We start from the raw sequence: 15,645 nt of genomic DNA on the forward strand, positions 1-15,645 counted from the left end.
CCTAATTACCATGTTCGTTTTACAAAATTTGGCAGGTTATGAAAGTTTGAAAATATTTCTCCTTATCTAAACTGTGTTTTTGTGTCTCAAAATTGTTACAAAGTATCTTATTTGCACCTGTTAGCTGTTCTGGGCTCTCTGCTAAAAGCCAATTAAGTTAGAAACGTTGTTTCTTTTTCTGGCTGTTCAGTGCAGAGAAAAGAGGGACTTTCCAGTACAAATGAGGGACTGCGGGTTGAGCTGTCAAAAGAGGGACTGTTAATCCGAAAAAGGGACAGTTGGGAGCTATGGTAGCCACTCGGGCAGTACATCAGGCAGGTGGCTGCAGAATTTGTATTCATAGTTTTGTATAAATGCAAGAAGGGGCCTTGAAAAGCTTGTCAGGCATCTGTGAGTGGGGTTACCCCATGGTGGGCATTTTCCTGGTAAAAAAATATACTTGATGCTGATGTTTTTAAAGGGGAAGTCCAGTGTTTTATCCACACGGATGGTGGAAACCCAAGCTACAGGGACCTTCTCCTTCCAGGCGGCTGCTGCAGAAAGTAAAGATTTCAGGAACTGGAATTCTGGGAAATGTAGTCCTCCATCTTGATGCACCTTGGTCTAGGGGAGGGCACTGAATTTTATCTCCGCCCCTGAGGGTCCTGTTCATACAGGAGGGTTTATTCCAGAGCAGAGAATGAGGAGATGTAGGACAAGTGGTGCCACACGCAGTGACACATTAGGGGCAAGATTGGCACATGTGCATAGGGCAACATTTCTACTCCCAATAATCCTAGCGCTGCATGGCAATTCAGCATGGAACTTAGCATCCTGCTGCAGACTACACTACTTTTAGGGAGCCATGCAGTGTGTATCCATAGCAACTCTACATCTACAATTAGACATGATTATAAAATGAACCTTATAGGGTTAGGGGCCAAACTGCTATACACCATATGCACAATGTTCACCTTTAAATTGCAAATGTATTCCTCTCATTTCTGAGGCTTGGTGCTGCCATGTTGCATGTGACAGACCTTGTATGGGGTCATTTGAGAAAGCCATATATTATATATCTATACTGTATATATGTGCATCCCTTGCTCCCTGATCTAGTATAAACTGACACAGACAAGCAGTTCACTGGCTCATGTGTTTGTGTGGCCCCCCACAGGGGCCTCAGTGTTTGGGGGAGAGTTTTAGGGAAATTCACCTCAATCAGGAACAACTTCTTCCACCAACAATATTATTGTTCTCTTAGCCTTGTCCCCACCATGTTGCATCTAGATGAACAGACTACATTTCCCAGAATTCTCTGTGCTGAACAAGTCCTGCAAGTGCAGCCTGGACTAGAGGGGCCCATAGCAGACGTTTAAGGTAAGAACCACATTCAAGGATCTGACTTTAAAGGGTTTTTCACCATTAAGTTAAGGTTTAGTAGGATGTAGAGAGGAATATTCTGAGACAATTTGCAATTGGTTTTCATTTTTTATTAGTTGTGGTTTTTGACTTATTAAGCTTTTTATTCAGCAGCTCTCCAGTTTGTAATTTCAGCCATCTGGTTGCTAGGGTCCAAATTCCCCTAGCAACCATGCACTGATATGAATAAGAGACTGGAATATGAATAGGAGAGGCCTGAATAGAAAGATGAGTAATAAAAAGTAGCAATAATAATAAATGTGTAGCCTTACAGAGCAATTGCTTTTAGATGGGGTCAGTGACCCCCATTTGAAAGCTAGAAAGAGTCAGAAGAAGAAGGTAAATAATTCCAAAACTATTAAAAATAAATAATGAAGACCAATCGAAAAGTTGTGTAGAATTGGCCGTTCTATAATATTCTAAAAGTTACCTTAAAGGTGAACCACCCCTTTAAGTCAATAGAACTCATGCGTCTGTAAGTGCATTGAGTAAAGTGCAGCTTTGAGTCATATTTTTTCCCACAATGCAGCATTTTTCTCAGAATCGCAGCATCAATGCAGTTGCGAGGGGGTGATCAGTTTAGTACAACTGTGTTGCATGTACCGCAATTGAGCCCATTTCACCAAAATGATCAGAAATGTGCATGAAATGCAAGAGTCCCAGTGCTCAGCATGCGAGTGTCGCTGGGAATGAGGGGAACCCTGGAGCTGCGGCCGGGTCAGGAGGTGACGGTGAGGGTTTCCCTGGACCAATAGGAGGCGGTGCTACATTTGGGATGGGCCAAGCGCTGCAAATATATGTGAGTGGGAGGAGCAAATGTGACCGTTGTACCGTTAGTGAAAGTGGTTTCATGCACAACTGCACATCGACATTTTCCCCCAGTTTCAATGCAAAATTGACGCCCATAGACTCCAATGGTTGAAAAAAATTCTCACGTGACAAAAGAAATTTACGTCAATGCATTTTAGTGAATTTTTCACCTTTTCGCGTTTTTTTTGCAAAGCAAAATGGGTCAGATTCAGCCATCACCACCTGTGTAAATGAGCCCCTTTGTGTTTTCATTATTCACTGTCCCCTCATGTTTCACTGATAAATGGTGACCCCCTAATAACTATCCCCCACCCTAGGGGTCACTGTTGTACTACACTGGGGCTTCAGAGCTGCTTGAAGCAGAGACATATCCCTTGCGTATTTATTTGCAGAAATGTACTGGGGTACATAAGAGAGATATAAGGGTGTTGGGGTGTCCTATTGTAACTGGGGGTACTGGATAGTATTGCTCCTTTACTGTCTCGGGTTGGTTGCACTACAGTATCGCCCCTCTATTGACAGATGAATTTCATTGCTGGTTGTTTCCATGACGGGGTGCTGCTCTATGCGCAGGCGCTCAATGAGACCCTCAGGGAGGGGGGGAGCCAAAAGGACGGACTGAGTATTGTTAAAAAGATCCAGGACAGACAGATGGAAGGTAAGTGATTCTCAGCACCAACCTTACTGGATCCCTGAATATCTACTGGGAGGTCCCATTGCCGTCCCTATAGGCCAGAGGTGCCAGAAGGTCGATGGGGATCTATCAGTAGATCTTTAGCTGAGGATCAATAAATCTCAATACACGTAATGTAATATTTTCCATGGAACAGAATGATAACAAAGTTTTTATGTAGATCCTAATAGCAAACCATCACTAAAAGGAGATATTAGTAAAGTATGGGCTCTCCTGCTATAGGTCATTCCCTGCACTGCCCAACCAACCAACAATTCTCTCCCACATATTCTAAACATATTATCCCTTTTATACTCACTTTATAATCCAACACAATCTCAATATCATATCCTTACATTCTGAATATTTTATTCCACAAGTTGTAGCCCATTTATCCCACACCTTCTCACTACCATTCTACCCTTTATATTCACTTTCTCTCCCTCACAATCTCACCATTCAATCCTTCACATTCTCACCATTCTATCCCTCACATTCTCACCATTCTATCCCTCACATTCTCACCATTCTATCCCTCACATTCTCACCATTCTATCCCTCACATTCTCACCCTTCTATCCCTCACATTCTCACCCTTCTATCCCTCACATTCCCACCCTTCTATTCCTCACATTCTCACCATTCTATCCTTCATATTCTCACTATTGTATCCCTCACATTCTCACCATTCTATCCCTCACATTCTCACCATTCTATCCCTCACATTCTCACCATTCTATCCCTCACATTCTCACCATTCTATCCCTCACATTCCCACCATTCTATCCCTCACATTCTCACCATTCTATCCTTCATATTCTCACTATTGTATCCCTCACATTCTCACCATTCTATCCCTCACATTCTCACCATTCTATCCCTCACATTCTCACCATTCTATCCCTCACATTCTCACCCTTCTATCCCTCACATTCTCACCCTTCTATCCCTCACATTCTCACCCTTCTATTCCTCACATTCTCACCATTCTATCCTTCATATTCTCACTATTGTATCCCTCACATTCTCACCATTCTATCCCTCACATTCTCACCATTCTATCCCTCACATTCTCACCATTCTATCCCTCACATTCTCACCATTCTATCCTTCATATTCTCACTATTGTATCCCTCACATTCTCACCATTCTATCCCTCACATTCTCACCATTCTATCCCTCACATTCTCACCATTCTATCCCTCACATTCTCACCCTTCTATCCCTCACATTCTCACCCTTCTATCCCTCACATTCTCACCCTTCTATTCCTCACATTCTCACCATTCTATCCTTCATATTCTCACTATTGTATCCCTCACATTCTCACCATTCTATCCCTCACATTCTCACCATTCTATCCCTCACATTCTCACCATTCTATCCCTCACATTCTCACCATTCTATCCCTCACATTCCCACCATTCTATCCCTCACATTCTCACCATTCTATCCTTCATATTCTCACTATTGTATCCCTCACATTCTCACCATTCTATCCCTCACATTCTCACCATTCTATCCCTCACATTCTCACCATTCTATCCCTCACATTCTCACCCTTCTATCCCTCACATTCTCACCCTTCTATCCCTCACATTCTCACCCTTCTATTCCTCACATTCTCACCATTCTATCCTTCATATTCTCACTATTGTATCCCTCACATTCTCACCATTCTATCCCTCACATTCTCACCATTCTATCCCTCACATTCTCACCATTCTATCCCTCACATTATCACCATTCTATCCCTCACATTCTCACAATTCTATCCCTCACATTATCACCATTCTATCCCTCACATTCTCAATCTATATGTCATCAGATTAGTTATTTCTGTCATGGCAGAGATAAATGCCCCACTGTCTATCACGTAGCAGATTATTTCTGCCTCTCTCCGTGCCCAAACAGATTCTTCCCCTTTGCTCTATACCGGGGGTCCCTAAACTTTTTTCTTTACCAGTGAATCATACTTAAAAACTGTTGGAGATAATTAGGACTGTGATAGGCTGACACGTGAACTGCTCGCCTGCACGAGGCGCTGTTGGAGTAAACCTGTGTCATTATACTTTCCAAACTTGAATTGAAGACAGGAATTTCAAAGTGGTCACTTACTATGAGGCTACTGGGAGCAACATCAATGGGGGTAGAGAGCAACATTTTACTCATGAGCCACTGGTTGGGGATCACTGGTCTATACCACAGCAGTTTCTGCCCCTTACTGTACCCCAGAAGGCTGTTAGGGTGTCATATATTCCTGATCTGATACTTTATTGGGCTTCCTTTGCTTTAGGCATTACTGGCACGGTCAGCATGGACAAAAACAATGACCGAAATACTGACTTTGATCTTTGGGCAATGACTGATCACGAGGAAGGAAACTTTGAGGTGAGTTTTGATTGTTCTTGTCCCAGAGAGGAATTGAGGGGCTCAGAATTCATCTTGATGCCAACTTCTAATGTGTACAGGACCACAGGGGCAGTTTAACCAATGGAGAGTGAGTGCTGGTGAGAGGGGCAATTAATCAGATGGAAAGTGAATGCTGTGGGGGGCAATTACTCATATGGAGTGTGAGTGCTGGGGGTGAGGGGCAGTTAATCAGATGGAGTGTGAGTGCTGGGGTGAGGGGCACATATAACTGGAGTACAGAGACAGTAGAAGTAACTGGCAGTAAGTAGATGAGGGTTGGGGCAGCCAAGTAAATACTTTTCCCTTTGGCCGGGAGTAGGAGAAATGTTGGCTAATTCCCCCTGTGAGTTATTCCGCTATCAGGGAAAGAATAAACAGGATTCCGGGACGTCTCATCTTCCTGAATATTTTATTGTAAACACTGAGTTGCGTGAGAAGTGGGATTACTTACTTGTTTCTTTCTGTAGGAATGAAATGTTATAAAATCTCAGTTACAAGTAAATAGTGACCCCACTGTACACACATTATATTGTGCTTCTATGCAGCGTGTGTGTGTACCATGTATGTACCTTGTATGTACCATGTATGTACCATGTATGTACCATGGACTGTGCGGATCAGTCACAATAACATGAGTAACCCACTGGCACCATTAGTCGCTTCATTCACACATCCAGCACCATCGTGCACTGACCTGGATGGTTAAGACCAGGGCCATCATCAGGGGGGAGCAGGGGGTACTCTTGTACCGGGGCCGGGCATAAAGGGGGGCCTAGCTATGTTGCACTTTTCTAAATATCTAGGCCCCCTTTACAACACCAAAGCCGTGCCGCACCTGCCGAAGTCCCGAAGTCCCAAAGCCACAAAAAAATCCCAAGCCACAAAAGGAGTTGATGTCCCAAAGCAGCAAAAAGATCTAAAGCCACAAATGGAGCAAAGTAGAAGTCAAAAAGTGGTGAAAAGACCCAAAGCCATAAAAGCAGCCGAAGTTGAAGTCCTAACACGGCGAAAAGATGCCAAGCCACGAAAGGAGTTGAAGTCCCAAAGCGGTGAAAAGATCCAAAGCAGCAAAAGGAGCTGAAGTTGAAGTCCAGAAGCGGCGAAATTTTTTGAAGCCATGAAAGGAGCCGAAGTTGAAGTCCCGAAGTGGGGAACATTTTCAAAGCCATGAAAGAAGCCGAAGTCCAGAAGCCACAAGTTCAGTTCTACTGACACCAATTTTTCATTTTATTAAACCCCTGGCCACCAATGTATTATTTTAATACTCTATAGGCCACTGCCATCAAAGTTTTTTTTTTTTTAAATAAAATATTCTCTGGGACCCAATGTTTCTTTTTAACTTGTAAGGGGGGCCCTGGTGTCAATATTTAAAAAAAACAAAAAAACTTTTATGGGGGGCCCTGGCGCCAAAGTTTTATTTTTAACTTATGGGGGGCCTGCCCACCAATGATTTTTAAAAAACTTTTTATGGGGGGCCCTAGTACCAATGTTTTTTTGTTAACTTATAGGGGGGCCCTGGTCACCAATTATTTTTTTTACTTGTAGGGGGGCCTGACCACTAATGCTTTCTTTAAAAAAAAACAGAAAATCTTGTTGTATTGGGGCCCGAGGAGGGCAGCACCATGTCAGAAGGCTTTTGCACCACCTCCCGTATATTGATGCCATTACCCACCTTTACTTGTGTGTTCAGATTTGTGCTATGATAGTGCTATTAGTGTACAAGGAGAGTTCTACATATAGTTTGATTGGATCCCCAAGAGTCCAAATGGCAAGTCATAGACTGTCAAACAGTAAGAGCTTGGCAGGAACAACGGGGTGTACTTGGATGTTGTTGTCAGGTCTTGTACAATCCAGTGGAAGGGAACATGGACACTGGTGTCAGATAAATAATCCAGCGAGGACGTGTTTGATTTGACCCAAGTTATTGGACAATTCTAGTAACGTCAAGTGTCCTGCTTCTCTCCTGCAGGTTGTAGGACGCTACAATGGGATCACCAAGCAGATTAACTGGACTGGAAAGCCCATTCTCTGGCTAAAGGGATCTCCTCCATCAGACAGTCCTCCTTGTGTGTTTAATGCTGATGACCCCTCTTGCGTGAAAAGTAAGTGCCACTGTTCATGTTCTTTCTTTGCTTCTGTTCTTGCTTTCTTCCACCCTTCACCCCTTATTTTCTTCCTCACAAGGAGCCAGACAGCAGAACGTTCTTCTCAGGCAGGAGAGTTAATAACTCAGAATGGAACATTCTGTTGGCCAGTGCCAATGTGGAGGCCATATGGTGATCATTGGGGCCAATGTCCGTCTTATTATGTAGCCATAACTTTTACTCTAAAACTAAAGGTCAATGAAAAGGATGGCACGTTGGCAGGGTTACTATCCCTGCCTGCCTACATCTTACCCAATTTCAACTGGTGCTTACTATCATCATATTTTGCTAAAATTTGGATAATAACTTTGTCTTTCTTTCTGATTGTGGATTATTTTGTCTTTGATAGCAACAGTCTCAACACTGGCCATTGTAGCCCTGGGTGCTGGGCTCACCTTGCTCATCTTTGGCATGTCCAGCTTTCTGATACTCAGGTAAGTGACCCAGGAGGAACCATAAGGGGCTCCATAAGGGGCACTACTAGAACTTGTACACCATAAACTATGGCAGGAGGATAACTGGCTCCTCCCAGGCTCGACTGTATAAGTCTTCTTTATAAAATATCCTTGTAACTCCTCACTTGTTCATGTGCATGAGGCTGGGTGCTAGAAGTTGTTATGGTACTTATGGGCATTATTATCCCTGGGATCCCCATTTTGCTCCATAGGAAGCTGATGTTGGAGAAAGAGCTGGCCAGTATGCTGTGGAGAATCCGATGGGAGGAGCTGCAATTTGGGAATTCCGAGCGATACCACAAGACCGCAGGAAGCCGACTGACCCTGTCACTAGTGAGACACTGTTGCAATTTTCTCTGTGTCCTACCTTGCCTCATAAACCCCAAATATTATCCCCTTCCCACCCATAGCACCTCTTTTATTTCCTCTCATTACTTATGGGCACTTCAATGACTGGGCAAAGGAAGCATTTGTCATGGGCACACTGGGACCAACTCAGGCCCCTTATACATAACCCCTCCCTGTAACCAGGACCGCCATCAGAAATCGCAGAGCCCCATACGACAACATTTCCTGGGCCCCCTGGGCTGCTCCCACCGCAAGCTCCACCTACAGGTCTGCCCTCCCCACCCCACAGGTTCGCCCCTCACCACACAGTAAAAAAAAACAAAAAAAATATTGGTGGCTAGGGTTCCCACATGTTAATAAAAAATAAAAAGATATTGGTGGTCAGGGCCTCCCATAAAAAAACATTTGTGGCCAGGGCCTCCCATTAAAAAATATTGGTGGATAGGACCCCACATGAGAAAAAAAAATTGATGGCCAGGCCCCCCCCACATTATGAGAAAATTGGTGGCCAGGGCCCCTTAAATGTCCATGCCTTCCCGAAGTCAGCAGCTCTCAGAAAGATGGGGGGCTCGACTAAGTAAGAGTGGCGTGGCTGGGCCCCCCTTACCCTCCCCCCTGATGGCTGCCCTACCTGTAACCCTTCCCATTGCTCCATATATTGTTAGAGACTCTGTGTGTGTGTGTTTCTTTCTGTGATGGATATACTGTGTGTGACAGTCTTATGCCTGTGTGACAGTCTCTCTCTGTTCCAGAGAGGTTCTAGTTATGGATCTCTAATGACCGCTCATGGGAAATATCAAATCTTCGCCAACACAGGACACTTCAAGGTGATGTCTCGGATTCTACTAAGCACCCTAGAAAGCACTCTTTGTCTCTTTCCTATTTCTGTATATATATATCCAATAGTGAAAGTCTGTCTTTGTGTCATTTCTCTGCCCTTCTCTCTCCTGTTCTGTCTCTCTCATATCCTTATCTCTATTATCCTTCATACTGTCTAACTCTGACTATTTCTGTCTCTGGATTATTCTTCATCTCATACCTTTAGTCTGACTGCCTTTGCCTATTATGCCAACTCTCTGCTACACTCTCTCAGACTCTCTCTTTCTCCCAATGTATCTGTCTCACTGTCTGCTCTGCACTCTCTGTACCATTGTTACAATCCCTATCTGTCTGTTTCACTCTCTCTTGTCTTTCTCACAGAATTTGTCTGTCTCTCATGTTCTGTGCGTGTCTCTTTCAGGGTAATGTTGTGGCCATTAAACATGTGAATAAAAAGCGCATTGAGCTGACCAGGCAGGTGCTGTTTGAGCTCAAACATGTAAGTATGACATCATAGTGACATCACTGTGCACTTACTATGGTACCTAATGGAGAACGAAAAGGAACTGTAGTAAAGTTGCCGGGCGCTGTTGCTTCCCAACTAACAGCCTGTCTCTCTATCTCCCCACAGATGCGGGACGTTCAGTTCAATCACCTGACCCGTTTTCTGGGGGCTTGTATAGACCCTCCCAACATCTGCATTGTTACTGAGTATTGCCCCAGGGGTAGTCTGCAGGTAAGCGGCAGGTTAATAGGAGGAGAGTGTGAGTTGTGGGTATTGGAGTAGAAGCATTTGCTACTGGAGCTGCCATTTCCATGCAGTTATGAGTAGCAACACAAACACACAGACATTACTGCTGGATACACAGGACTTAGTGCATAATATAAATGTAGCCCTAGGCAGTGTATAAAGTGAGTGCACACTCACACTACAGGCTAATAGTGTCTCTATTCATAGGATATTCTGGAGAATGAAAGTATAAATCTGGACTGGATGTTCCGGAACTCGCTCATTAATGATATAGTGAAGGTGAGAAAGGTTGGACTTTGAATAACAACCACTCATTCTGGTTTCTGTATCATTTCCCTTATTGGTTCCCTACACTCTATCTGCTTCCCATATCACTTCCTCCCCTTTATCTGTTTCCTGCATCAGTTCCATCCCCTTTATCTGTTTCCTGTATCAGTTCCATCCCCTTTATCTGTTTCCCATATCAGTTGCATCCCCTTTATCTATTTCCTGCATCAGTCCCATCCCCTTTATCTATTTCCTGTATCAGTTCCATCCCCTTTATCTATTTCCTGCATCAGTCCCATCCCCTTTATCTATTTCCTGTATCAGTTCCATCCCCTTTATCTATTTCCTGCATCAGTCCCATCCCCTTTATCTATTTCCTGTATCAGTTCCATCCCCTTTATCTATTTCCTGCATCAGTCCCATCCCCTTTATCTATTTCCTGTATCAGTTCCATCCCCTTTATCTGTTTCCTGCATCAGTTCCATCCCCTTTATCTGTTTCCTGTATAAGTTCCATCCCCTTTATCTGTTTCCCATATCAGTTGCATCCCCTTTATCTATTTCCTGCATCAGTCCCATCCCCTTTATCTATTTCCTGTATCAGTTCCATCCCCTTTATCTATTTCCTGCATCAGTCCCATCCCCTTTATCTATTTCCTGTATCAGTTCCATCCCCTTTATCTATTTCCTGCATCAGTTCCATCCCCTTTATCTGTTTCCTGTATCAGTTCCATCCCCTTTATCTGTTTCCTGTATAAGTTCCATCCCCTTTATCTGTTTCCCATATCAGTTCCCATATCAGTTGCATCCCCTTTATCTATTTCCTGCATCAGTCCCATCCCCTTTATCTATTTCCTGTATCAGTTCCATCCCCTTTATCTATTTCCTGCATCAGTCCCATCCCCTTTATCTATTTCCTGTATCAGTTCCATCCCCTTTATCTATTTCCTGCATCAGTTCCATCCCCTTTATCTGTTTCCTGTATCAGTTCCATCCCCTTTATCTGTTTCCTGTATAAGTTCCATCCCCTTTATCTGTTTCCCATATCAGTTCCCATATCAGTTGCATCCCCTTTATCTATTTCCTGCATCAGTCCCATCCCCTTTATCTATTTCCTGCATCAGTTCCATCCCCTTTATCTGTTTCCTGTATCAGTTTCCTCCTCTTTATCTGTTTCCTGTATCAGTTTCCTCCTCTTTATCTGTTTCCTGTATCAGTTCTATCCCCTTTATCTGTTTCCCATATCAGTTTCCTCCTCTTTATCTGTTTCCTCCAGTCAGACTTTTGTTCCTATATCTGTCCCTCCCACTCAGTTATTGGGGTGTATATTATTGGGGTGCTATTAAATCAGGGTGTGCTGTTTCTAGGGGATGTGCTTCCTGCACCGCAGTATCATTGGATCTCATGGGAACCTGAAGTCGTCCAATTGCGTGGTGGACAGTCGCTTTGTGCTGAAGATCACAGACTATGGGCTCGGAAGCTTTAGATCCTCGTGTGAAACCGACGATGCTTACGCTCTATATGCCAGTGGGTGTGACTCTTTTGGTTCCTTCCTGCATGTTGGGGAATTTCTAGTTGCATTGGGATAGTGCAGCGATTGTCAGATTTGGGATTGGTTCCAACATTAAAGCCCCCACAGCTCAAGTCAAGGTTATGGGCATTAATAGACACATCTGTATCCTCTGACCCCTTGAATCCAAACCTAAATAGGATCCATCAGAACAAAAATCCATTCTCTCCCAATCTCACCCTAAGTGACCTTTCCCCTAACAGGTTGCACCCCATAGTTTGGAAAATGTTAATGGAAAGAGGGTGCCAGTAACCTTGTGCTGTACAACATGCCCTTGTCTCACTCAACTTTATAGTATTAAAGGGGAAGTTCATTTTAAATCTAGTTCTTTGTATGATGTGGCTTTGCTGACTATTCTGCTTCTCTATATACTGAAATACAACATGCTCCAGGGAACACCTGCTCTAACACTTACCTTAATATTCACACCTGTCCTCAGTAGTGATGGGCGAATTTCTTGTGAAATTCGTGAAACGGGTGAAAAACACGAATTTTGACGCTGGCGCCATTGGACTCCCATTAAAATTAATGGCCATCCATTAATCGTCGCAGTGTCTAAATTTTCTCCGGCGGCAGAACCGTTGCCATCATCTAAAAAACGGAATCGAGGGCAGCAAAATTCGTTGCAAATTCTCGCCTGGAGGATAAATTTGCTTTCCCTCCTTAACATGGAAACTCCTTTCCTCTAATCTCATTGGCTCCCTCCTGTCTGCTGGGAGGAGCTACTGGTGAATAAAGCATCCGACCCTTCCTTGTACCTATCTAATGTATCAGCCTGTACCACTGATTCACTTTCCAGCTCTCCCTGTAACACCCCTTTCCCTCCTCTAATCTCATTGGCTCCCTCCTGTCTGCTGGGAGGAGCTACTGGTGAATAAAGCATCCGACCCTTCCTTGTACCTATCTAATGTATCAGCCTGTACCACTGATTCACTTCCCAGCTCTCCCTGTAACACCCTTTTTATCTCCTCAAATGGAACCTCCTTTCCGCCAAGCAAAAAGCCTTTCTCACCCAGTGCTGACAGTTAGTGGCTGGGCCTTTTCCTCTACAATAAGGGGCAGCACCCATTGCTGACAGTAGTTACACATTGGCTCTTGTTTATGCTTTCACCACACAGAGAAGTTATGGACAGCCCCAGAGCTTGTGCGGATGACGAGACCCCCAGCACCGGGCACCCAAAAAGGCGATGTGTACAGCTTTGGGATTATCCTACAGGAGATTGCACTGAGAAATGGCTGTTTCTATATCCTGGGAATGGACCTCAGTCCAAAAGGTAAATTCATATATTAATATACATGGCTCACTGACTATTGTAATTATGTATGTGAAAGGTACATATATAAACATATATCTACTAAACAATGACACATAATGCAATATAAATCTGTTATATACTGATACAATATATACAGATCTGCAATACAGTGACCCACACAAATATATATATTTATGGCTTTTGCTTTTAGTGCCCTGACCGACACAGTATAGAGGGTGGACATTACACAGATGCATCTCAGACTCCTGACTGACCTTTCCCTTTCTCCTTAGAGATAGTACAGAAGGTGCGGAATGGCCAGCACCCCTATTTCCGTCCCACAGTGGACATTAGTTGTCACAGTGAGGAACTGGGGATCTTGATGGAAAGATGTTGGGCTGAGGAACCTTTGGACAGGCCTGACTTCAACCAGATCAAGGCCTTCATCTGCAAGTTCAATAAGTAAGGAGCCCACCATAGGAAAATGTGTTTAGGTTCATAAATATTGGTTCAACCTAAACCCCCCAATATTCCTGTAGGGTTGAACTCTGTGCCTTGTTTTGACCAATTACAGGGAAGGCAGCACAAGTATCCTGGATAATCTGCTTTCCCGCATGGAGCAGTATGCCAATAACCTGGAGAAACTGGTGGAGGAACGAACGCAGGCCTATCTAGAGGAAAAACGCAAGGCCGAAAACCTGTTGTACCAAATTCTACCGCAGTGAGTACACAGGAATCATAGACAGTGTGTGTGTGTGTACTGTATGTGTGTATATATATATATATATATTTGAAAAAGTACCAGCAAATCCTAGATATCTTGTGAAAAGATATGTGAAAAGATATCTAGTTGTTGCTGTTTTTTTTTTATGAAGCATTTAAACTATTTACTGTGCACCCGAGGCAAATATTACAGTGGTGTACTGCCCTGTATACATGTATAAATTGAATGGTAAATACACAGCAGATACAGTATATATATCACAGTAGGTATATGTAGAAGAGTGAGGGTAGGAGACAAGGGAGGTATATGTAGAAGAGTGCTGGTAGAAGACAATAGGTATATGTAGAAGAGCAAGGGTGGAAGACACAGTAGGTGTATGTAGAAGAGTGAGGGTGGAAGACATGGTAGGTATATGTAGAAGAGTGCTGGTAGAAGACACAGTAGGTACTGTATATGTAGAAGAGTGAGGGTGGAAGACACGGTAGGTATATGTAGATGAGCGAGGGTAGGAGACACGGTAGGTATATGTAGAAGAGTGATGGTAGAATACACAGTAGGTATATGTAGAAGAGTGAGGGTAGGAGACAAGGGAGGTATATGTAGAAGAGTGCTGGTAGAAGACAATAGGTATATGTAGAAGAGCAAGGGTGGAAGACACAGTAGGTGTATGTAGAAGAGTGAGGGTGGAAGACATGGTAGGTATATGTAGAAGAGTGAGGGTAGAATACATAGTAGGTATATGTAGAAGAGCGAGGGTGGAAGACATGGTAGGTATATGTAGAAGAGTGATGGTAGGAGGCATGGTAGGTATATGTAGAAGAGCGAGGGTGGAAGACACAGTAGGTATATGTAGAAGAGTGATGTAGAAGACACAGTAGGTGTATGTAGAAGAGTGAAGGTAGAAGACACAGTAGGTGTATGTAGAAGAGTGAAGGTAGAAGACACAGTAGGTGTATGTAGAAGAGTGAAGGTAGAAGACACAGTAGGTGTATGTAGAAGAGTGATGTAGAAGACACAGTAGGTGTATGTAGAAGAGTGAAGGTAGAAGACACAGTAGGTGTATGTAGAAGAGTGAAGGTAGAAGACACAGTAGGTGTATGTAGAAGAGTGAAGGTAGAAGACACAGTAGGTGTATGTAGAAGAGTGAAAGTAGAAGACACAGTAGGTGTGTGTAGACGAGTGAAGGTAGAAGACACAGTAGGTGTATGTAGAAGAGTGAAGGTAGAAGACACAGTAGGTGTATGTAGAAGAGTGAAGGTAGAAGACACAGTAGGTGTATGTAGAAGAGTGATGTAGAAGACACAGTAGGTGTATGTAGAAGAGTGAAGGTAGAAGACACAGTAGGTGTATGTAGAAGAGTGAAGGTAGAAGACACAGTAGGTGTATGTAGAAGAGTGATGTAGAAGACACAGTAGGTGTATGTAGAAGAGTGAGTAGAAGACACAGTAGGTGATGAGAAGAGTGAAGGTAGAAGACACAGTAGGTGTATGTAGAAAGATGAAGGTAGAAGACACAGTAGGTGTATGGTAGAAGAGTGATGTAGAAGACACAGTAGGTGTATGTAGAAGAGTGAAGGTAGAAGACACAGTAGGTGTATGTAGAAGAGTGAAGGTAGAAGACACAGTAGGTGTATGTAGAAGAGTGAGGGTAGAAGACACAGTAGGTGTATGTAGACGAGTGAAGGTAGAAGACACAGTAGGTGTATGTAGAAGAGTGAGGGTAGAAGACACAGTAGGTGAATGTAGAAGAGTGAAGGTAGAAGACACAGTAGGTGTATGTAGAAGAGTGAAGGTAGAAGACACAGTAGGTGTGTGTAGAAGAGTGAAGGTAGAAGACACAGTAGGTGTATGTAGAAGAGTGAGGGTAGAAGACACAGTAGGTGTATGTAGAAGAGTGAGGGTAGAAGACACAGTAGGTGTATGTATAAGAGTGAGGGTGGAAGACACAGTAGGTATATGTAGAAGTGAGGGTAGAAGACACAGTAGGTATATGTAGAAGAGTGAGGGTAGAAGACAC

At 43.5% G+C, this 15,645-nt stretch overlaps 1 protein-coding gene across 2 annotated transcripts in view; it reads left to right on the forward strand.

Annotated features, from left to right (window-relative positions):
- The window catches only part of npr2.S (natriuretic peptide receptor 2 S homeolog), a 78,961-nt gene that overhangs the window by 53,953 nt on the left and 9,363 nt on the right, over positions 1–15,645 (forward strand). For both annotated transcript variants that reach the window (XM_041580727.1, XM_041580726.1), the window contains exons 4-16: positions 2,734–2,869; positions 5,181–5,275; positions 7,266–7,398; positions 7,790–7,874; positions 8,108–8,228; positions 8,996–9,070; positions 9,484–9,561; positions 9,694–9,798; positions 10,021–10,092; positions 11,447–11,606; positions 12,768–12,923; positions 13,199–13,367; positions 13,480–13,626. In XM_041580727.1, the coding sequence (XP_041436661.1) occupies positions 2,734–2,869; positions 5,181–5,275; positions 7,266–7,398; positions 7,790–7,874; positions 8,108–8,228; positions 8,996–9,070; positions 9,484–9,561; positions 9,694–9,798; positions 10,021–10,092; positions 11,447–11,606; positions 12,768–12,923; positions 13,199–13,367; positions 13,480–13,626 (1,532 nt within the window). The remainder of the gene's footprint in view (positions 1–2,733; positions 2,870–5,180; positions 5,276–7,265; positions 7,399–7,789; positions 7,875–8,107; positions 8,229–8,995; positions 9,071–9,483; positions 9,562–9,693; positions 9,799–10,020; positions 10,093–11,446; positions 11,607–12,767; positions 12,924–13,198; positions 13,368–13,479; positions 13,627–15,645) is intronic.

The sequence above is a fragment of the Xenopus laevis genome, chromosome 1S, assembly GCF_017654675.1.
Source record: "Xenopus laevis strain J_2021 chromosome 1S, Xenopus_laevis_v10.1, whole genome shotgun sequence".
Lineage (NCBI taxonomy): Eukaryota > Metazoa > Chordata > Amphibia > Anura > Pipidae > Xenopus > Xenopus laevis.